General features: G+C 60.1%; 1 protein-coding gene across 2 annotated transcripts in view; it reads left to right on the forward strand.

The window, feature by feature from the left end:
- The window catches only part of FBLN2 (fibulin 2), a 65061-nt gene that overhangs the window by 13315 nt on the left and 28555 nt on the right, over positions 1-23191 (forward strand). For both annotated transcript variants that reach the window (XM_043442657.1, XM_043442658.1), the window contains exon 2: positions 6689-7983. In XM_043442657.1, coding sequence (XP_043298592.1) covers positions 6744-7983 — 1240 coding nt within the window. In that variant the 5' untranslated portion in view covers positions 6689-6743. The remainder of the gene's footprint in view (positions 1-6688; positions 7984-23191) is intronic.

Here is a 23191-nt window from a genome sequence, read left to right on the forward strand (position 1 = left end):
AGTCCTTCAGTGTCTCCTGGAGCTTCCTCAAACTCACGTCCCTTGAGTCGGTGACACCATCTGACCATCTCATCCTCTGTCGTCCCCTTCTCCTCCTGCCCTCAGTCTTTCCTAGCATCAGGGTCTCTTCCAGTGAGTCGGCTCTTTGCATCAGGTGCCCAAAATATTGGACCTTCAGCATCAGTCCTTCCAATGAATATTCACAGTTGATCTCCTTTGGAATGGACTGGTTGGATCTCCTTGTAGTCCAAGGGACTCTCAAGTCTTCTCCAACACCACAGTTTGAAAGCATCATTTCTTCAGCACTCAGCCTTCTTTGTGGGCCACCTCTCACATCTGTACCTGACTGCTGGAAACACCATAGCTTTGACGATACAGACCTTTGTCGGCAAAGTGACGTCACTGGTTTTTAATATGCTCTCTAGGTTTGGAGGCTCCTTGGAGTGGACTTCTTGGAGTGGGCACGATTCCCTAGCTTCCACTTAGAGAAGAGACAGTTCCTAGCCCAGAACACTAGGCGGTTCAGGTAGAGACTCTGGGCCGGAAGAAGCAGGGACCCCCACCTCCCCCGGGAGGAGGAGCCTGTGTGTAGACAGGAGAGGCCCGGGAGGGTTCCAGGGGATAGAGATGGGGCGCCGGGAGGAGCCCCATGATGTCAGTGGACAGTGAGCGTGGACCCACCGTGGACCACTGAGGCCCCGCTGTCAGGCCCAGCTTCAGGTTTTCCTAGAGAAATTGGAAATCCAGGTTGAGTGTAAAATGTTCTGATTTTATGTGTCGTAACATTAAATCAATTATGTAAATTAGTAACACTGCAGTGTTAATAACAACAACTAATTTCAGAAGCACCATGTGGGTTCCAAACACACTCCGTGGACGGACGGTGGGGTGACTGGTTGGCACTCACCCTCTGCTTGGACTCAGGGGCAACGGGCCGTGGTCTGGACAGGCTTCTGGGAGACGCTGGGGCCAGCGCTGCTCTGGGAGGGGGCGGCCGGCAGGCCAGGTGGTCCCGATGACTCGCGTGCCTATAACTGGTGTGTCTACACGGGTCCTGAGTGTTTATTTCCCTTCTGTCATCCCCAGCTGCTTGAGAGCCTCAGTGTTTGGCTGTGTCTGCCTCGGGTTTAAAAGAAAGATGCCCCACAGATATTTTTAAAGTTTTGAAGCCACACCAGCATCAACCTGAGACTTTGTTCTCGTCTGGGGTTGCCTGGTAAAGATGTAGGATGCCCGGTTACGTTGGAATTTCAGAGAAAGGATGGAATAAGTATCTCCCAAATATCGCACAGGACTGACTTAGTCCCAAACAATGATGCCTTGTTTATCCGAAATTCCTCTGTAACTGCATGTCTTGTATTTTTATTGGCTCGCTCTGGCAAGCCTGTTCTTGTCAGAATCGGAAGGCTCAGCGAACTGGAGAAAGGAAGAATTCCCTTATCTGTGATTCACTGTCTGTCACGTGAAGCCAGACCCCACGCTCGGTAGTGGTGATGAGTTGATGCCCCGCGTGGGGGCATCCGGGTGGCCTTGCCAGCTCAGGGAGTGTGAGTCCGGGGCTTCTGTGGACGGGTGCGCTGTGGTCCATTTATGGGGGTGGGGGTCATCTGAATGGAGGAACGTGTGTCTGTGTTTGGGGCGGCGGGTAGCAGTGAGGGTGGCACAGACAGGAGCTCGCAGCCGGGCAGTGAGGGCAGCGGGGGTGTGGTCAGCGTCACCAGCCCCGTGTTCCCCGGGCGCCCTGTGGATGCGGGGCTGTGGGACGGTAGGCACGTCTCCCTGGACACCCTTGGACGAGAGCCTTGCTGAGTGAGCCCCGGCTCCACCCTGCCCACACCCCGCTTGTGAGACCCTGACCCCGAGGCTGCATCAGAACCCCTCCCTGGCAGAGCTGTGGTCAGCCCCGGGCCACCCCACCTCCCTGCTGCTGCCCCGAGCCTGTCCTGGGCCCGCAGGGTGGGATGCCCCCAGCCGAAGGCGCCTCCCATCTTCCCTCCATTCCCTGTCTTGCTGATGGAGCGTGAGGCCCCGAGAGGACGCCCAGATGCCCATCACCGGCCATCGCCGCGGGCTACAGATCCCTCGGGGGGGGGGGACCCCACGGGTCAGGAGAGCCCGGCGCCCGCCCCGCACGCACGAGTGCCCCTTTCGCGGTGCCCGCTCCAGGGCTCACGTAGGCTGGCTGGCACTGTGACAGTCGTAGTCTTATCATCACCGTGCGTGCGTTGCCCAGCTAGGCTCATCTGCGGGTGTTGGGAGAGCCTGGGGGAGCCTCACCCTGCGTCTGCCTGGTGCCCGATGAGCACCTACCTCGGGCCCGGCGCCCCCCAACCCCAGCCCAGCCACAGGCTCTCCGTGTGTCCCCCCACTCTCTGGCTGCAGGAGGTGAGGAACCCTTTCTCAGCCCCTCCCCTCGTGATTCCTCTTTTTAGGTTGGAAGGGGGCGCCTCTCTGCAGAAGTCAGACATTTGGGAGAACAGCAGCAGGCACCCCCTGGAACGGCACGTTTGGATCCGAGAACCAGCCGTGTAGAGATTGTGCCCTCCCAGGCCTCTCTCGCGTGTGGGTTCCCGGTCGGCGTGCTCATCTCTGGGGGGAGCTCCCTCTGCTCCCTGCAGCCCGGTCTGTCTCTGACCCGGAGGGGCTGCCTTTGTCTCCCCATCTCTGTGGTTTGTCCTGGGGATCTCGGGCCTCCATGCTGTGGGGTCTTCCGCCCTCCTGAGGGGACGTGGGGGTCAGCCCTCGCCCAGGGGCTCCCTGGCTTCTGGCCCCACCCAGCCATGCTCCTGTCCTCGGCTGCATCCTTCCCATCCTCCCCTGGACCATCTCCGGGCTTCTCAAACTCAGCCTGGCCCAGTCTGCCCTGCACGTCCATGGCCCTCCTCCATGATCTTCCCTGCCCGAGGAGGCCCCAGCTCCATCCATCCTTCCTGACTCTCAGGCCCAGACCTCCGCTTCTCCTGGACTCCTTACCCCCAGCCCAGGCTGTCAGCCAGTCCCGCCCCGTCCTCTCCCCCGCCGCCCATCATTTGCCCAGTTTCCTGCTCTCAGCGCTGCAGCAGAGGAACGCTTTAAGTCGAGCATCCCGTCGGGTCTTTCTGGGCTCCGGGGCTCATTGGCCGTTAGCACCCTGGCCCTGGTCGCTGGGCTCCACCGTGGTGGGTGGACCCTGCGGGTGGGGGGGAACCCCTCCCCCGCCCCGGTCCCGCCTCAGGCCCTTTGCACTCGCTGTCTCTGCGTCTGCCGAGCTTTGCCTCCGGAGAGGGACGGGGCTCAGGCCTCCGCTCAAATGTCACTTCCTCAGAGAAGCCTTGCTCGACTTCCCTGGCCGACACAGCCTCTCCCCCGCCCCGGCCTCTTCCTGTCCCATTTCCTGGCTTTCATTCATTTATGTCTCCATTGTCCTCACGGCTGCCTGGCGTTCAGTAACCTCCAGAGTTCCTGTGGGCTGGCACCTGCCTCCCCACACTGGGGCCACAGCGCTGGCGGAACAGGCCCTGTCCTGGAGGGCGCCGGCTTGGGGGCCTGTGCCCTCAGCCCTGGCTGACCGGCCGCGGACGCAGGCTGCTGCTCCTGCTGTGTGGCCGCCGCGCCGCTCTGCTGCCGCCCCGCTGGACGGGCCCCTGTGCCACCGTCGTGTTCTCCTGTGTGGTCATGGCGTTCTCCCGTCTTCTCTCGTGGGTTTCTCTCATGGTGTTCTCTTACCGTGTTCTCCCGTGTTCTCTCATCTGTTCTCCCGTGTTCTCTCACGGTGTTCTCCCGTGTTCTCTCATGGGTTTCTCTCATGGTGTTCTCTTACCGTGTTCTCCCGTGTTCTCTCATCTGTTCTCCCGTGTTCTCTCACGGTGTTCTCCCGTGTCCTCTCATGGGTTTCTCTCATGGTGTTCTCTTACCATGTTCTCCCGTGTTCTCTCATCTGTTCTCCCGTGTTCTCTCACGGTGTTCTCCCATGTTCTCTCATGGTGTTCTCCCATGTTCTCATCTGTTCACCCATGTTCTCTCACAGTGTTCTCCCATGTTCTCTCATCTGTTCTCCCATGTTCTCTCATGGTGTTCTCCCATGTTCTCATCTGTTCACCCATGTTCTATCATGGTGTTCTCCCATGTTCTCTCATGGTGTTCTCCCATGTTCTCTCATCTGTTCTCCCATGTTCTCTCATGGTGTTCTCTCATGGTGTTCTCTCATGGTGTTCTCCCGTGTTCTCTCATCGTTTCTCCCGTGTTCTCTCATCTGTTCTCCCATGTTCTCTCATGGTGTTCTCCCATGTTCTCATCTGTTCACCCATGTTCTCTCATGGTGTTGTCCCATGTTCTCTCATGGTGTTCTCCCATGTTCTCATCTGTTCACCCATGTTCTCTCATGGTGTTCTCCCATGTTCTCATCTGTTCTCCCATGTTCTCTCATGGTGTTCTCTCATGGTGTTCTCTCATCGTTTCTCCCGTGTTCTCTCATCTGTTCTCCCGTGTTCTCTCATCATTTCTCCCGTGTTCTCTCATGGTGTTCTCCCATGTTCTCTCATGGTGTTCTCTCATGGTGTTCTCCCGTGTTCTCTCATCTGTTCTCCCATGTTCTCTCATGGTGTTCTCCCATGTTCTCATCTGTTCACCCATGTTCTCTCATGGTGTTCTCCCATGTTCTCTCATCTGTTCTCCCATGTTCTCTCATGGTGTTCTCTCATGGTGTTCTCTCATTGTTTCTCCCGTGTTCTCTCATCTGTTCTCCCGTGTTCTCTCATCGTTTCTCCCGTGTTCTCTCATCTGTTCTCCCGTGTTCTCTCATCGTTTCTCCCGTGTTCTCTCATCTGTTCTCCCATGTTCTCTCATGGTGTTCTCCCATGTTCTCATCTGTTCACCCATGTTCTCTCATGGTGTTCTCCCATGTTCTCTCATCTGTTCTCCCATGTTCTCTCATGGTGTTCTCTCATGGTGTTCTCTCATTGTTTCTCCCGTGTTCTCTCATCTGTTCTCCCGTGTTCTCTCATCGGTTCTCCCATGTTCTCTCATCTGTTCTCCCATGTTCTCTCATGGTGTTCTCTCATCATGTTTTCTCATGGTGTTCTCCTGTGTTCTCTCATCTGTTCTCCCGTGTTCTGTCATCTGTTCTCCCATGTTCTCTCACGGTGTTCTCCCGTGTTCTCTCATGGTGTTCTCTCATCATGTTCTGTGTTCTTTCGTGTTCTCCCACATTCTTTCGTTGTGCTCTCCCCAGCTCAGCCAGGAGGCGGGCAGCATGAAGGCTGTTTCCTTTCTCTGTTAAAAACTTAATAAAGTGAAGTCCATATCATTATATTTTTTAGGTGTGAAATTTACAAACTTAAAATACTAACGATGTCACTTCATTGTGTGTTTCTAAATCGGAGAACTTTAGCAGTGACTGACGGCACAGCTTCAGGGCGGGGAGTGGGTGGAAGGGGACCCCTTGTTTCTGACCAGGAGCATGTGCCCCCGAGTTGCGGCAGGTCCCAGGGCTGTGGGACCAGTGACCTTTGTGAGGATGGAGGTGAGGGGACGAGTGAGGACCCCTGAGAAGGTGACATTCAAGTAGCTTGTAGAGGAGGCTGAGGAGGGGCTGTGGGGGTCACGTGAGGGCCCTGGAGGGAAGGTAGGGGCGGCTCCCACAGGGAATCCAGGCCGCTCCTTGCTGGCCAGGAAGCCGTGGGGTCAGCTGCTCTCAGAGCACACTGGCTTTGCAGAGAAAGGGATGAGGGGAGGGAGGCGGCAGGCGGCTTCCAGGGTAGCTGGTGGGGGAGGGGGGTGCGAGCAGGGCTGTGATGGTGGAGGGGGGCGGGGAGGGGTGGGTGCAGAGGGCGGCGGGCAGAGGCGGGTGGAGGGGCTGGGCAGGGGCGGGTGGAGAGGGGCAGGTAGGGGCAGGGAGCTGTTCACAGGGCCCCGTGAATGGACAGCATTGACATGCGTGTGCGTGTGTGCGGGACAGTGTGCGTGCAAGGTGAATTCTGCGAACGGCGGTAATGTCTGCTGAGGAAGTTGGCAGAAGGCTGCCCTGCAGCTAAGCTTGCAGTCGTGGGGGGTCTGTTGGGGGTTGTTCCCGAGCCCTGGGGTCTGAGGGCCGCAGTGATGGGGGGCTTGGCTGCTGAGTGAGACCTGGGAGGGCCTGGTTCCTGCCCCACGTCCACCTGGCCAGGTCCTCTGGCTGGCCGCCCCAGGCCTGTGGGTGCGTGGCTGGGGATCAGCCTGGATTTCGGGGGGAGATAAACTGGGTGCTGCGTGTGCACGTGCCTGGGACCATGTGTGCAAGGCCGCCCACGGTGTCCCGGCTCACGGGCGAGGCTGTGGTGGGGCCTCTGCCTGCCCGTCACACGCGTGCCTGCAGCTGTGTGCCCGGTGAACACGTGTGACGTGTGTGTGTGCGTGCGTGCATGTGGGACTGGGGGCAGAGGGTCCCACTCAGGGACGTGTCAGGAAGGAGGTGAGGGTGGGGGCCACGGCCCTGAGTTGGGTGCTGGCGACCCTGTACGTCACCCACGTGAGAACCACGGTGACCTGTCCGTGCAGCGTCCAAGCAGGCGGGAGTGTGTGTGAGGGGACGTGGGGCGAGTTGCGCGTGTGAACAGACGGTGAGGCTGCCCAGCCATGCCCCCGTGCTGGAGGTGTGTGTGCTGGGCGTGCACGCGAGTCCCCCTCCCCGCCACCGTGCGGTGCTGATCGCTGTCCTTTCTGATTCCCCCAGGGCCTCGCGGGAGAGGACAGTCCGTCTGGAGGCTGCACGTGGCCGGCTGCGGGGCATGGCACGGCGTGGGGAGCCCGTGGGAGCCTGGCTGGCGCTGGCCCTGGGCCTGGCCCTGGGCCTGAGTCCCGGCGGCGCAGCGGCCCCGGGGCAGGACTGCACGGGCGTCGAGTGCCCCCCGCTGGAGAACTGCATCGAGGACGCGCTGGAGCCGGGGGCCTGCTGCGCCACGTGCGTGCAGCGGGGCTGCGCCTGCGAGGGCTACCAGTACTACGACTGCCTGCAGGGCGGCTTCGTGCGCGGCCGCGTGCCCGCCGGCCAGTCCTACTTCGTGGACTTCGGCAGCACCGAGTGCTCCTGCCCGCCGGGCGGTGGCAAGATCAGCTGCCAGTTCATGCCCTGCCCGGAGCTGCCCCCCAACTGCATCGAGGCCGTGGTGGTGGCCGACAGCTGCCCGCAGTGCGGCCAGGTGGGCTGCGTCCGCTCTGGTCGCAAGTACGCCGCCGGCCACACCGTCCGCCTGGCGCCTTGCCGGGCCTGCCACTGCCCCGACACGGGCGGCGAGCTCATCTGCTACCCGCTGCCCGACTGCCATGGAGACGCCGCCCCCGGAAACGCCTCGGACGCCGAGGAGGCGGACCCTGAGCGGCACTACGAGGACCCCTACAGCTACGACCAGGAGGTGGCCGAGGCGGAGGCCCTGGCGGGCGAGCTCCAGGCGGGCGCTGGGGGCCCGGCCGCTCTGGGAGGCGGGGGTCAGCCGCCTTCGGCCCTCCAGGCCACCCCCTGGACGGCCGCCCTCCCCAGGCCCACGGCGGCCGCCGCCCTGGGTCCCCCGGCCCCCGTGCAGGCCAAAGCCAGGAGAGTGACGGAGGATGGGCAGGAAGACAGGGAGGCACCGGCCGTCTGGGAGCAGCTGGCTGCAGGCGGCCCCCGGGGGCTGGACGAACGGCCCACGGCAGGCCCGATCCCGGGTCACCCTGTCCGGGAGGAGGGGGCCGAGGCCAGGGCCGGGGTGGAAGAGAACCTCATCCCCGACGTGCAGGTCACGCACCGCAGCGCCGGGCCCCCTCCCACGCTCAGCGTGCCTGACATCCTCCCGACCGAGACCACGCAGGGCCCCCCCGAGGGCCCCACGGAGCCCAGTGCCCGTGCCGCCCTGACCACACATCACCAGGAGACAGCCCGCACCCTGCCCACCCAGGAAGTGCCCAAGCAGCCGGCCGGGCCCCGGTCCCGGCTGGAGGAGGAGGAGGACCCCAACTCTGTGCACTCTGTCCCGAGAGGTGGTCTGGAAGGTAAGACTCTTCCCTGGCGCCCCCAGGGGCGCTCGGCCAGCGGAGGGCGTCCTCGGGGCCTGGTGCTGGCCCAGGTCTGTTCTCAGCTAGAGAGGAGGATGGGGGGCGGTGGTCTGTGGCCGAGGCCCACCCCTCTGAGGGAGCCATGGGGACCTGTTGTCTGGAGACCTCTCTCCACGGCAGGGAGTCCATGTCCTGTCCCATCCTGGGTCGTTCTCTCTGAAGACTCTCACTGGGCATCAACTGTGGGCAGGCCCTGCGGGACCCTGGGGAGGCAGGCATGGGCCCGGCTGACCCTGGTCCATGGGCTGTGAGCAGGCCACCCCTGGGTGGGGTCCAGGAGGGTTTCCTGGGGATGGGGGGCCCGTCTCTCCAAAGCTGTGGTCCTTGCTGGGCGTCCACGCTGTGCTAAGGCTGAGACTGCAGACCTCCCCGGCCTGACAGCTCCTTCCCTCCATCCTGCTCCCAGTGGACGGACACAGAGCTCGCCCTCACCGAGTGCCCACCCCATCTGTGGCTCGATCCCCCCGCAAGTTGGGCACTGGGCTCCTGATTTTCAGCTGACCAGGTCGAGGGTGGAAAGGTGTGGTTCGTCGAAGCGGGTCGCACGGCGGGAGGTGGCAGGTTGCCACCAGGGCAGCAGGCTTCTGGGGGCTCCTCCTCACCCAGGCCCCCGGGCCTGCAGGAGGCGGGGAGCGTAATGAACTCCACGTGTGCCCGAGCGGGCGGGCTCGCAGGCCTGGCTCCCGAGTCTGTGCCTGCAGCCTCCGGGGTTTCCAAAATAGACACGGCCCCCCACCCCCTCTGTTCGCTGCCAGAGGCCTCTCTGTGGCTGTGGGCCTTGGAATCCTAGAGGGTTGCTTTGTTCTCGGGAGCCCCAGGTTTTTTCCTCTGCCTGGGCTTTCTCAGATGGGCTTTGGGGTGTGGCTGCTGATGCGGTCGGCCGGGGGGTAGGGGCCCCTGACTCAAGGGTTGTCCTGGCAGGGGACAGTGGAAGGCGCGGGCAGGGCACAGGCTGGGTTTCTCTGTGCTCCTCTGGGGAGGGAGGTGTGGACAGTGTGGGGGGCAGGCGGGGTGAGTTTCAGTGGGACCCAGGAGTTTGGCCCTGGCTGCGTGAACAAGAGCTGACCGCCGCCCATCGCCCCATCTGTCTCGCCGCCTCCTCCTCACCCTGAGCCCTGACCCCTCTCCTGACCCCTGACCCCTACCAGTTCTCTCGCCCTGTAACTCATGCCGACACCACTTTGTGGCTCGCTTTCTCCATCTATAAGCGCAGGGAAGGCCCTTCATCGGGGGTGGGGGAGGGTTCGGAGGGTTAAATGAACTACTTCGTTCAAGCTCGGAGCGGGGCTCAGCCCTGCTGAGTGATTAGAAATGCTCCCGGTGATTGTTCACCATCTGTCTCTCGATCCGCCCACTCAGTTCCTACAACAGACAAGTAGGGAACAGCCTCTCTGCACCAGGGGTCATGCTGGTGAAGCTGGGCGGGCACAGCCTCTGCCCTCTGTGGTCTGGTGAGGGCAGAGGGCGTGCGTGGACGGGCACATGGAGTTATCCATGGTCACCACCATGCACTCAGTGTAGGGGCGGGGAGGCCTGGGAGGCGGGGGTCAGGGGTCCGATGGCACCTCGCCGGGGCAGCCAGGGCCTCGGCACCTTCTGGCTGCTGTTTAGGGGGGCGGCTGGGGGATCCCGAGGGAAGGAGGGGCCCTTGGGTGAAACTGGGGAGCTGGTAGCTTGGTCCTGCTTGCCCGTGGGACCTGCTGAGAGGTGGGTCACGGGGCAGAAATGACCCTTGGCCATGTTGCCGAGGCAGCCCGGGTCTGGAGAAGGTGGTGCCAGCCATTGCCCCAGGCCCAGCTCGGGCAGGTTTCCGAGCCTTGCCAGGGTTCCCGGCCGCCTCTGGGCATGTCCAGATGGAACCTGATGGAAGCCACATGCCCGACTCCCCTGCGGGGAGAGGGTCTCTGACATCTCCTGTCACTCGGGGGCTGCTACCGCTGGGCTGGCAGGATGGAGGGACCTGGGGACCACCCCACCCCGCCCCCCTGAGCAAAAGGGAGGGAGCCTGGGGTCAGGGTGGCCCTGCTAGAGACAGCCCCCCTCCTGGAAAAGGACCCCAGCGAAACCTGTGGGCCCTGGGACCCTGTGGGAGGAGGAGCCCCCCACCCCTGTCAGGGCTTCATGCCCCCAGATTCTGCCAGGCAGGGATGTGTGAGCGGCTCGATGTCCGGTTAATAGGGGAGCTTTGGCATTGAAATGGCTCAGACACCGTAGCATTCTCATGGTCTGTGCCTGCACTGTCGTAAGCCCTCTGAGATCAGAGGCCCCTTCAATCATCACAGCCGCCCCCTCGGCACACGGCGGAGGAATCGGGGCCGCTTCCCCACCGACACATGTGCAGGAAGTGGCAAGCCCACCCCACCCCCCGTTTCTCCACGTCTTCACCCCGACAGTCACTTCCAGTGCCCGGCCTGCCCGGGGGCTGTGATGCATGCCAGATGTACAGTGTTCACCAAAACCCAGCGTGGCCCTGCCCCCGGGACTGTTAGGTTTAGCGGAGGAGAAAACCTGGGCGTCGTGGGAGCGGAGCAGATGTGATCTGTGAGCCTGTCCGGGGGATCTGATGGCCCTGGAGATCAGGGAGGGCTTCCTGGAGGAAGGGCTGTTTGAGCAGGAGGGGCTGTTGACTGGGTGGCAGGTGGGGAGCAGAGAGTGCGTCCGGCAGAGGCCACAGCAGGTGCAGAGGCCCTGCAGGTGGAGGGGAGGTTGGGTTGGGATGAGGCTGTGGCTGAGGTGAGAAGAGGCCCAGGAGGGGCAGGGACTGGGCCCAGGGCAGCTGTGTTACCCTCAGCACGAAGACTGGGGCCTTTCCTCTGGGGCAGGAGGCGTCCCTGCTGGTGTGAGGCAGGAGCTGGTACAGTCTTACTTGGTTCATGGAATGCTTCCTCTGGGTGCAGGGGGCAGAACGTGGGGCCTTCAGCATCTGAGGTTCTCCGGGGTCCACCAGAGTCACTGGATTATGGGTCCAGGCAGCAGAGAGACCGGCCCAACCTCTGCCTGGTCCCTGGACGATCGCCATAGACCGTCCCCTCCCGTGTCCGCTCCAGCCCGGGCATGTGGGAAGTCTGAGAGGTCCCCTGGCACGGCCAGGGGACCCGAGGGAGCCAGGCTAGAACCTGGACAGCTGAGCCCACGTACTCTGCCAGAGCGCCTGGCCCTCCCGGAGCAGCCTGGAGAGGGGGCGTCCCCCCCCACCCCAAGCCGAGCTTACAGGCAGGCCAGGTGGCCCTGCCCTTCCTCAGCCCCGGCCCACGGCCGCTGAGAGCCGCGCGAGGGGCAGACCAGGGACCCGGGCCGCCCCCAGCCCCTGCTCGTCCACTGTGAGGCCCCAGGTGACGCTCCGCCTCACTCCTCGCGTGACCTGAGGCCTGGGATGGCGCCTTTCTGAGCCCCAGGTTCCTCACTGACCCCGGGCAGCCGGGGCCAGCCCCCGCCCCGTGTTGTTTTGTTCAGTCGCTCAGTCGTGTCCAAGCCTTTGTGATCCCTTGGACTGCCGCACACCAGGCTTCCCTGTCCTTCCCCATCTCCCGGAGTTTGCTCAAGCTCCTGTCTGTTGAGTCGACGATGCCACCAGCTGTCTCATCCCCAGTCGCCCCCTTCTCCTCTGTCTGCTGTTGGGCTAAGGGTGCACGCCAGTGTCACGTGTTAGCGTCTTTCTGCAAAGCATCTTCGTCAGCCCTCGAATCTTGTTGCACACATTTAGAAGACATCATGTGAACTTGAGCTTCCTGGCTTTTGTTGGAAATTGGCAGCTGTGGGCCCACCAGGCCCCTGTGTCCTGGGGCAGGGGATCTGAGAAGGTGCTGCGTGCCCGTTGGGGTGCAGGGGGAGAGCTGGATTGTCCTGGGCCAGTCTTCCTAGGTTTCATCACTGGCCTGGCTGCGGTTGGCAGCTGGGGGATGGATGGGTCCTCTGCAGGGGGTGCCTGTCAGGGCACTGAGATGTCCTGTGTGGTGACCTTGGGAGGGTCTGTGTGGTCCTTCTATCCCATGGAAGAGGAACTGGGGTCCTGAGAGTGGAGGGGATGGGAGCTGCTTTTCTAGACGTCATGGTAGAGCTGAGCAGGGGGCCCTCGTCTCCCAGGCGAGGGGTGGGCTCACAGCTCCCATGGGGCAGCGGGGGCAGGAGGAGGGGGCCCCGGCTTTGGCTGCCCCAGAGCCCATGGCACTTGGAGGAAAAGGGCGCATTTCACAGCCGCTCCCCAGAGTGAGGGTCTGGGGCCAAGGGCTGGCCTGAGTGGGGGTTTCTTGGCTTTAGAAAAACGGTTTCCTTCCTGCCTGCCTCCCTCCCTCCCTTCCTTCCTAGACAGCTTTATGAGACATTGTTCGTGCACCATTAAGCCTCCCATTTAAAGCGTACAAATCCAGCAGGTTTTGTCAGGGTCGTGAAAACATCATCGGAATCTAATTCTAAAACATTCTCATCACCCCAGAAAGAAAGCCCACACCAGTAGCAGCCACCTCCGGCTTCCTCTTCCCAGCCCCCAGCAGACTCCGGTCTCGTCCCCGTCTCTGTGGATTGCGTGTGCGGGACATTCCTGGACGTGGAATCACGGAGTACGTGGTCTCTGGGGACTGTCCCCGGTTAGTTACTCAGCGTGACGCTTCGGAGCCCCCTCTGTGTTGCAGCATGAATCGGCTGCATTCCCTCTCGCGGCCGACATTCCAGTGTGTGGATGGGCCACGTCTTTGTTTATTCATTCGCCGGGTGGTCAGCACTGTTGGCACCTGTTAGCTCCTGTGAGTACCACTGCTCTTGGTATTCATTACGTATCTTTGAGTGGACATCTGTTTTCACATCTTTGGGGAATGTACCCAGGAATGTAGTATTGATGAGTCATCCGGTAACCGTGTGTAACTGTCAGATGAAACACCGAACTTCTAACCCACAGCGGCTGCCCCACTGTCTTCACCAGCACTGGTTGTTGTCTGTATTTTTAAAGAAATATTTATTTGGTTTTTTTTTTTCTTTTCGCTGTGCTGGGTCTTAGTTGTAGCACATGGGACCTGGTTCCCCAACCGGGGATTGAACCCCAGCGCCCTGCATTGGGAGCTCACAGTCTTAACCCCTGGACCACGAGGCAGATAGTCCCCGTCTATCTTTTTGAATGTGATGTGTTGAAGTGTTAGGTGATGTCTCACTCATTGGCATTTCCCTGAAGGCTAGTGAGGTTGAGCACCTCTTCTCGAGTTTAGACGGCCCTGAATACGGAAGTCTGCATTCTGTTAGCCATCAAAGCGATGCCATCATCACTATGTCACGTGGTTTCGGGAAGATTCCACCGCCTACTCGTAGGGGAAGGGGCACGAAGGAGGCCACCAGTGTTGTTCTGAGAGCAGGCCTGACCCCGTGGCTTGGTCTCAGGGTCCCCAGGGCTTAGGAGCACGTCTGGGAACCACGGTCTGCCATGCCCCATGTGTCTGGTGTGCCCACTGTTTTTCACAGATTCAGCGTCACGTGTGCACCTTTCTGTCCTCTGCTTTCCTCCGTGGACGGCCCACCTTGGGGCTCTCTGTCGGCACGTGGGAGGAGCTCAGCTCTCTGCCCGCTGCCGCAGTTACTCACTGTTCCTCCTGGCGGATGCTCAGTTGTCTCCATTGCTGCAGTGAACGTCTTCCTGTCCTGGTGGGAAGTTGCCGGGTCCGTGTCCACCTGGGTTTCTCTCTTTTCCCTTGGTGAGCCGTTTATCCGATATAGTCAGGAGACCCTCTCGGAAGCATGCTCCTAGTCACTCAGGTGTGTCCGACTCTGCCGTTTGCTCCTCCAGGACATCCTCCCGACCCAGGGACTGAACCTGCGTCCCCCTGTGTCCCTGCGTCCCCTGCCTCGGCAGGCGGGCTCTTCCCACTGCACCCCCTGGGAAGCCTCAGAAGCTTGCAGCTCAGCAATATGTCTCAGAGGTGAACGCCCGCCTGCCCAGCACCCGGATCGTGAAGCATCATCCCGAGATGACCAGGGTCCCCTCGTCTGTGTCCTTCCCCAGAACCGCTGCCCTGACCGCAGACAGCTCTGGGGGTTTTGTAAACGGGGCCGTGTGGTCCGCTGTCTGGGCTGCCGACCTGCGCTCAGCACAGCACTTTCAGGCTCGTGGGCTGTGGGCGCCGCGGTTGGCGCTTTCTGTGGCTGAGAGCCACCCCATGGTGAGGACAGAGCCCATGGTGGTTCCTTCCCCTGCCAAGGGCTGTGGGCTTGTCTCCCGTCTGGACCCTTGCGGGGAGGGCCACTTTGCACATGCCGCACCTGTGTTTTGATGGCCGCCTGCACGCTCTTCTCCAGGGAGGCGCCGGCCGGCTGCCATGGGCTCTGCTGGAGAGACCGTGGGCTGTGTGCTTCTGACCGGCGCCTGCCAGCTCCCCTCCACCGTCGGTACCAGACGGTCCTCACACCTGCCGTGTTCGAGAACGCCTGTTTCCCCAGGTTACTGAGTCAGCAGATATTTCTGAGTGCCTCCTGCACAATTCTAGGTACCAGAGAGACAGCTGAGATCACAAGTGAATGAAGTTGGCACCCCTCCCGGGCCTTCCACCCTGTGGGAGGGGATGCCCACAGCCAGCCGTGAGAACACGTCCGATCTGTGTCGGATGCTGAAGGGCGTCTAGGGGAACGCTGTGCAGGGCTGGGGGATGCCTGCGCCTCGGCTGGAGGGACGTGTCCCTCAGGACCGCTGGTGTGTGCACGACCCCCTGTCTCCCGAGCTTCGGCCGAGGGCCCCCCGGGGGGTCTGCCTACACGTCTGCCAGCCCCGCGTGGGGTGCGGGGTGGTCCCTCTGCCGTCTCACCAAACCGGTGACGGTCCTTCCTGCGGGGGACGTGCCTCAGTCACGGAATGAATGAATGTGTGGTCTGTTGCCACAATAGTGTGAGTGGCGGGCGGCCGCGGAACCTCTGTGGTGCACCGTAGGCATTTCTTGCCGATCCCAAGACCACGGGTTGGCCCGGCTCGCTGCCCCAGGCTGGGCGTGGCCGCTGGGAGTGGGTGCTTTGGGAGTGGTTGTTTCAGGACGGCCCCCACCAGGGCGGCTGCCTCCGCCCCACACGTTCGTTCCTGTCGTGGAAACAGGGCTCCCAGGGAAAGATGAGACGCGCACGGGGACTCTGAGACCAGGCTCGGAACTGGCTCAGCCACCGCTTTCTCCACGTCTGCTGCCCGCCGGGCAGGGCGCCGGCCTGGGCTCAAGGGTCCCTCCTGATGGACGTTCTGGGGGCTGTGTGACTTCAGGCAAACCGCTTCTCGTCTGTACGGTGGGCTTCCTGAGGGCTGCCTGCTAGAGCACGTTCTCAGCTGGGAGGAAGCTGGTGCCGCCTGCGGGGGTCTGCCGCGTTGCAGGCTGCCCTCACGCCGGTGTCCTGGGCGCTCCACTGGGAGGGCAGCCCCGCTGAGCTCCAGACTGCTTCCCGTTCACCCACTGAGTGACTCTCCCAAGGCTGAGCCAAGCCCCCTGGGCCTCCTGCGCCCCGAACCTTCCAGAGCCCGGGTGCCCCCGTGACCTGCAGCTCAGAGGTGGGGGCGGCGGGCTTCCCCGGGGGAGTGTCAGCCCTGTCATCCTCCAGTGCCTCCTGCAGGCGGGGCCGGGGTTGTGCAGCCTCGGGCCCCCAGGTACTTCAGTGTCTGGGGCCTCCAGGAGGAGCTTCCATCCAGCCAAGGTCAGCTGTGCGTGGACCAGGGGTCTACTGGGCCCTCCCTGCCTGCTCCGGGGTCTCCGCGCAGGGAAGTCGGGCGTGGGGGCCAAGTTGTGCTGGCCACGAGCCAGCTTGGCCCTCCGAGGGCGAGTCCCTGGGTGTGGACCCTGCCTCTGAGGCTCTGGCTGTGTGACCTCAGGTGATGGACGCACCCTCTCTGAGCCTCAGTGTTGGCATCGGTGAGACGAATGGGTAAGCTCTCCCCACCGAGGATCCCTGACCGGAGGAGAGAGGGGATGACCGCCCACCCAGAGTGGCTGCGTGGCCTGAGCCCCGTTCTTTCCCTGCCCCAGGGCCTGGCACTCTGGGCGGTGGGCTGCGGGTTTGTTTTTGCTTAAGTGAACAGATGTGGCCTTTTCTGGGGCCAGGACTTGTCCCTCTGGTGAAGAGGCAAAGGGGCTGGGTCTCGTAGGGTTGGCTGGGGGCCTTCAGCGGCTTTCTGCCTGCTCCCGCCCCTGGTTGTCCCTCCAGCCGTCCCAGATGTGTAGAGGCCACCCCCGCACTCCCCACTGGGCTGGCCTCTGCACTGCACCTTCGTTCCAGTGCCCGCCCACGGACTCAGCCCCTGTGCTGGGGCGGTGGAGGGGGGTCCCACTTTCAGTGGCACAGCCTGGCCCTGGGACTCACATCCCAGAAACGGGGAGCGTCCCCTCCTTCAGCCTCGGTCGGGCCGCGTGCGTGTCCCGTGGCAGACGCTGCGGTCCTCCCTGGACGTTTATCGATTGGGGTGTTACCGCCCGGGACACCCGTGGCGTGGGGGGCCGTTGTCCCCATGTCAGAGCCGAGGCGCCTGAGGCACAGGGAGGTGAAGTCCACGTTTGGGGTCGCTGAGGGCGGTGAAGCGGATGTTTGCCGACCGACCGCCGATGGCGCCTCCTGGGGTTCGTCCAGCTGCCTGGCCTGGGTGGGGTGGTTCTCCCCGTGGTCAGAAGATCGAGGCTCCAGGTCCCCAGCTCCAGAGTGCTGCAGAATGAGGGGGGATGAGGAGGCATGACCTCTCAGTTTAGATTTTCCAAAAGATGCCTCGGATCTGGAATTGTGAATCAAGTCTGCAGATCTGTAAATGTATATCAAGGCCCCAGCACAGCGTGCAGTGGGCACCAGCTTGCTGCCGTGGTTTAGACTCACAGAGCGCCAACTGCCCCTAATTATATGTCTGGGACACACAGGCTGGCAGGGGGCCTGGCAGACTTCACAGCGAGCTCAGAGGGTGGGGTCCCCAAAGCTCCGACGCCCGGCCCAGCGGAATCCAAGTCCAGAAAACAGGCTCTAGGCTCCTGGAGAGGGTGACCGAGGGGGCTACAGAGTGAGGGCACTGCAGTGGGAGCGGTCACCGCCGGCCTGGAGGGGGCTGTGACCTTAGGCGGAGGCGGCCGTGCCCGAGCGGGGACCCGGCCCGTCTGCAGGGAGCAGGCTGGGCGGTGGGTCTGGGACGCATGGTGCTAGGTGGCAGGTTTGGTGGCATCAGGGCCAGCTGGACGCCGCCTCCCAGCCCGGGAGTGGCATGTGCTTCCTGAGACCGGCACCCCCCAGTTGGTGGGCCAGGGCGGCTTGCGGGTGGCGGAGCTGCGGGAGTCGGAGCGGAGGCCTGGGCCAGAGATGGAGACGCTCAGAGAGGGGAGCGGCCGGCCGGTTTCTTTCCTGCCAAGTTGGCCCCACCTGGTGAGGCAGGCGGCCTCGGGGGTGGTGGGTGGTCGCTCAGGGAAGGTCCTGTGATTCCTTGTCCATCACCGCCTGGCCCCCGAAGCCTGGAACCCGGAACAGAGAGGCTGAGGGTGTTGTCTGCGGTGGCTCAGCCCGTGGGAGGCAGAGCAGGGTTCTGACTTCCCAGCTCCGCTCCCAGTGACGTCCGGTTTAGGGTCCTCAGTGGGGGTGGGAGTCTTACCCATCTCTCCCGGGCCCCTTCACTTTGAATATTCGCCAGATACTGCAGACTGCCAGGGATGGGGACAAAGGATGGAGATGTTAGCTGGTGGGGTGGGGAAGAGATCTGGCCAAGATCTAGATCGGGTCGGCCACGTGTATGGGTTATGAGAAATGGAAAGTCGCTGGGCGGGGTCCCTGGGAACTTGGTTCCGGAAGGACCCCAGCCTGGCCCAGTGGCATCCCACTTGGGAACTCTGGAAACCTTGCAGCCCCAGAGCTTGCCCAGTATGCGCCCCCCACCCCCACCCCACTGCCTCATCTGAGGACGGACCCCAGGGTGCCCGCCGCCCCCTCCCCAGGCAGGACTTTCCACCACTCTGCTGATGCCCTGCTTTCCGTTTGCATCTCAGAACAGAAAAAAACTTGTCCAGTTTTTTATGTGATTTTTTTTAATGTTTTTGACAAGTCAGTTTTATTAAGATGGAAGTTGAAATTATATTTACATTTCTCTTAGAGTAAATACTGGCTGGGGAAAACCCAAATTGCCTTATAGATAAACATCTTCTCTTATTAAACTGTGTGCATGTACGATGAACTGGTAATTAAACTATCTGGAAAGAACAGGAAAATACAATGATGCCGTTTACAAGGTTTCGTCTATAAAACGAAAAGCTATCCCAAGAACCGGAATGCCATCAGACTCTAGTTTGAGCCAAAGCACCGTCTCGGGTAGCGGCCGTTTCTGAAGCTCATAATGAACAAGAGCGAGTTCACAGTTCTTTCTAAGGAGGAACGGAGTCTGTGTCGGATGTCTTGGTTTTTCTGCAGTGTGAGTTACACTGCAGGCCTGTGCTGGGGTACGGGGGTCTGCAGAAGCCTCTAGAAGCGCAGCAGGAGTGCCCCCACATCTGGAGCCACCAGGAGCCTCGGCAGGGGGTGGGCTGGCTGGTGGCCGAGGTGAGCCTGGGTCTCCTTCCAGACGAAGGCCACTCTCATGGGCATCCCGCCTCGGTCACGTGCCCTGCGTCAGAAAGAGGCTTGCAGTGGTCTGCTTCTAGACTTATCTCCCGGTGACTCGTTCATTCTTAGGGCGTGCGCTGTCCACTCCAACGTCCGAGTGCTTGGGTCCCTTTGTTCCGTCCTTGTTTCTGGGAAAGTATCTTCTCAGAACACGAGGCTGGTCCCGTTGCGTTTGTCAGCATTTGCCTGCAGGTTCCTTGTGCCCGGTGGCCCTTTCTGGGGTGGCATCCGCTGACCGCGGTGCCGGGGCCGCGCGCCCCTCTTGAACAGAGCAGAGCCTCTCAGGAGTGTCTGCCCGGCCCCGGATCGGGGCGGCTTTTCTCTTTTTCCAGGGCGTTGGCTTCCTATCGATAGTGAGGGTACCAACAGCCCTGGCCCTTTAAAATGCCCATGACAGACTCACACCCCTATTCCCTGGGAGGCTGGGAGGGTAGGACTTGTACTGGTCATCCGACCACCCCCCAGCACCTTCCAGAGTTTCCCAGGACTGGCCGGAAGCCTGACACGGCCCGTCCACATCAACAAAACCCACCGTAGAGCCTGCAAGTAACCGTGGCTCTGCCAGCCACAGCAGAGAGCATCTCAAGTGCCACCTGCGACTGCAGCCCCCACCAGGCAGCTGGGACAGACCCTTGAAGTGGCCTGGGCTCGGGAAAGAAGTCTCAGTCCCGTAATTGTCCGGGGCTTGTTCTTCTTTCTCTGGTTTCAGTTACAACGTGCACACGCGTGTGTGATGGACCCGGTTCAGTCTGGCACAGCTTGTTGCAACTGAGAAATAAAGACGTCTCTCGATACGTTGCTGCGTGCTGTGGTCCTCCACCTCACACAGTTGCTAGTGCCCTACTGTGTTACTGCTTCTCCGGGGGTCCCCACAGTGTCGCCTCCAGTCCGTTTTGTAAAGTAGTGTCTAATCAGGGACGATGAGATCTTTTCCGGTTCATGTTGTTTTATTTCTTGAATTTCCTTCTTTCTGGAAGCTTTTATTAAAAGAATACCGTAGAGGGTCTGGAGCATCTTTTCATCTAGATTAATTTAATAGTACTCCCTTAAAACTTTTTTATGTCTTACTATATAGTTTTATAAAGTATTACATCTGTAAAGCACACGGATCTTCACAAAAAAAGCTCAGTAGGTTCCAGGCAGCTCCACCCAGATTGAGACTCAAAACGTCTCGAGCGCTCCAGAATCTTCCCGGTGCCCCTTCTCGGCCAATTCTGCTCCCCGTCCCCCCACCCCACCCCCACCATGGAAGCCACAAGGCTGACTTATCACCATCAATGACTCCCGCCTATTCTTGAATTTACTGTGTGTAATGGGAACCATATGATACGATTTCGCTTGCGTTTAACTTCTTGAGCTCAGGACCGTGTGTTTGAGAGTCATCCAGACTGCTGCGTGTAGCAGTAATTCATTTTAAAACGCTGCTCTTCATTACTCGTCGTAGGGATAAATCATAGTTTATTGATCTGTCCCGGTGCGGATGGAGGTTCGGGCTGTTTCTGGTGAGCAACCGTGGTGAGGACCATGGCTGTGGACATTCTGGGTGTTTCTGAAGGGTGTTCACCCAGCAGAGGAACTGCTGCTTCGGAGCCGTGGCCAACCCTGCCGGTTTTCCAGAGTGTCACCGGTTTCTGTCCCCGCCAGCCCTGAGCAGGGCTCCAGCTGCCCCCGTCTTTGCCGACACTGGATGTGGTCTGTCTGTTTCATCATCGCCATCCTGGTGGCCTCGTAGCTGGAGTCTCGCGGTGGTTCTGATTTGCATTCCCTCGCGTCTGATGACGTTGAGCACGTTTTCATGTTACTGTCGCGTGGTTTGTTGTTCCTTGCCTGTTTCTAAATTAGTTTCTGCGTCTTGCCAGGGTCTAGGAATTCTTGAGATGTTCCGAGGATACATCTTCAGCTGGGTCACAAATGCCTCATCTCATTCCCTGACTTTTCTTTCCACTCTCATGATGACATTTTCTGATCGGCACATTGCAGATGCTGTCTTCTGAGAAATGAAGACGTCTCAGTTTAGTGAAATGCAGTTTATTGATCTTTACTTTTATGGTAACGTATTTTTTGCCCTTTTCAAGAAATCTTTGTCTACCCTGGAGTCATGAAAATATTTTCCTTTGTTGCATTCTGGATCTTTTAACTTACTTCACCGTCCACATTAGATCTCGTGTGTTTCTCTGGGTGGCGTGAGGAGGAGTCAAAATTCCTTCCTTTTTCCGTACAAAAGCTTTTAAGTTTAAGTAGGTCCCACTTGTTTATTTTTGTTTTTATTTCCGTTACTCTAGGAGGTGGGTCATAGAGGATCTTGCTGTGATTTATGTCATAGAGTGTTCTGCCTATGTTTTCCTCCAAGAGTTTTATAGTTTCTGGTCTTACATTTAGGTCTTTAATCCATTTTGAGTTTATCTTTGTGTGTGGTGTTAGGGAGTGTTCTCATCTCACTCTTCTACACGTCGCTGTCCAGTTCTCCCAGCACTAACTCACTGAAGAGACCGTCTGCCCCGTTGTCTATTCTTGCCTCCTTTGTCAAAGATAAGGTGCCCATGGGTGCGTGGGTTTATCTGTGGGCTTTCTATCTTGTGTTTATTTACTGTCTTGATTCAAATGGATGTTCAGTTGCCCCCAGTCTGGGTGTTGAGAAGCCCGTCTCCCCGCCGCCCCCACTGCAGTGCTTCCTTAGTCAGGATCAGGTGCGTGTGAGTAGGTTTTTTCTGATCTCCCTTTTCTGTCCCGTGGTCAAGCTGTCTTTGCACACTGCCCTGAGTTACTGGAGTCCCTTGGGAACTTGCTGTCTGGCTGCCTGACTGCCCCTGGCTGGGCGTGTGGTTGGACTGCTGTCCGCTCACCTCTAAAACGGGGCTGGGGAGAGGACCCTCTTCCTAGGGCTGGAAGGAGGGGGCCGTGGCTGCAGGCTGGCGCCCGCCAGGCCAGAGATCTAGCCGGTCAGCCGGGGAGGCCAGGCACCTCCCAGGTCAGGCTGGGGTAGTCAGCCGGTGGGTGGGGTGCTGACTCAGGTGGGGGGAGGGAGTCAGTGGGCATCCCTAGGGAAGCTAGGCGGTGAGGGGTGCAGTGGGGGGTCGGCGGTGCTGGGGGCCCTCCTGCCCTGGGTGAGGGATGGAGGCATCTCTGAGGGGCTGGATGGCCTGGGCCTGGCAGCTGGGCTCAGCCCAACCACTCCTGCTGGTTCTCAGCCATCGTGTCCGGGATCCTGGGGCGGGAAGAAAGCGCTCAGAGTCCTGTTTCTCTGTCCATCTTCAGTCGTTGTGAAAGGCCTTAGGCACAGCCAGGGCCTGCAGGTGACCCCTCCCCCCAAGAACACGGAACATCGGAGCCGCAGCATCCCCCGGGGCTGTTTGCTCAGGCCCCACAAACATCCTGTCCAAACAGGGCGCTGGTGGAGGTGGCCGCCCATCACCCCGCAGGTGGACATTTTTCTGCAGCATTTCCAAAGCCACCGTTCTCTAGGGCTCTGCTGTCTGGGAGAGGGAACCCTCTGGAGGGGTCACGACCTCCAGGCTGGATTGTTCTAGCCTCCCCCCCCCCCCCCATTTCCTGTGATCAAAGGAGGTTAGAGTCCCCAGAAGCTCAGGGTCTTTTTTATAACAGCACTTTTCTTCAATAGGCAATACCTGCCTGTGATAAGGAAAACACATAAAAAGCACAAAAGAGGCAGACAGTGAATGACAGGGTGCTGCCTCCTCGCCAGGGCCAGGCCCCTCGCTGGGGCGCGCACTCTTATGCCTTCCTGAAACCCTCCATGTGTGTCCATGTCCCTTTAAAGTCGTGCTAAGCCATGTCCGACTCTCTTCGATCTCATGGACTGTAGCCCGCCAGGCTCCTCTGTCCGTGGGATTTTGACAGGCTCCTCTGTCCCAGGTTTGAAGAGGTCAGCAGTGGCTTACCAGACACTGCTCAGCGTGAAGCCTGTCTTCTTCACTCTTTGTCGTCTATTGGGAAATTGCTCCACGGAGTTGCATGAAGATCTAACACCGAACGTGTCCTTTTTGACGCTTGTGTGCGATGTGGCAGTCATGACACCAGCTGTTCCATCGCTGCCCTGTTGGTGGGGTTGGCTGGGTCTGCGTCTTTGCTGTCATGCATTGCGGGGCAGCTGGTGTCCGGGACTTGCACGTGAGTGCCCCCTGTAGACCTGTGAGCTGTTAGATTTCCCAGAGGGGAGGCGCTGCATCACTTCTTGGTTTTTACGCGGCCGTGCGTTACTTTATTTCTGTTGTGGTAAACGACACATCGCGTAGCACTGGGCGTGTAACTGATTTTAAATGGACGCATCAGTGGCGTTAGCTGTGTCCCCCCATTATGTAACCATCACCACCCTCCACATCGTCCAGCTCCTGAGCGTATTCTCTTCTTCCCAAACGGAAGCTCTGTCCCCGTGAAACACTGACCCCCCCTTCCCCCTCCACCATCAGTAACCTCTTCTGCTTTCTGTCTCTGGCAGTAGAATCCTATGTAAGTAGAATCCTCTGTGTAAGGAGAATCCTATCACACTTGGTCTTTGGTGTGTCGCTTGTGGCACTTTTGGGGACAAAGTTTTTCAAGACTCTCTGCATCTTCAGTCTGA

This window comes from Cervus canadensis, chromosome 22 (genome assembly GCF_019320065.1).
Source record: "Cervus canadensis isolate Bull #8, Minnesota chromosome 22, ASM1932006v1, whole genome shotgun sequence".
In the NCBI taxonomy this organism is placed as follows: Eukaryota; Metazoa; Chordata; class Mammalia; order Artiodactyla; family Cervidae; genus Cervus; species Cervus canadensis.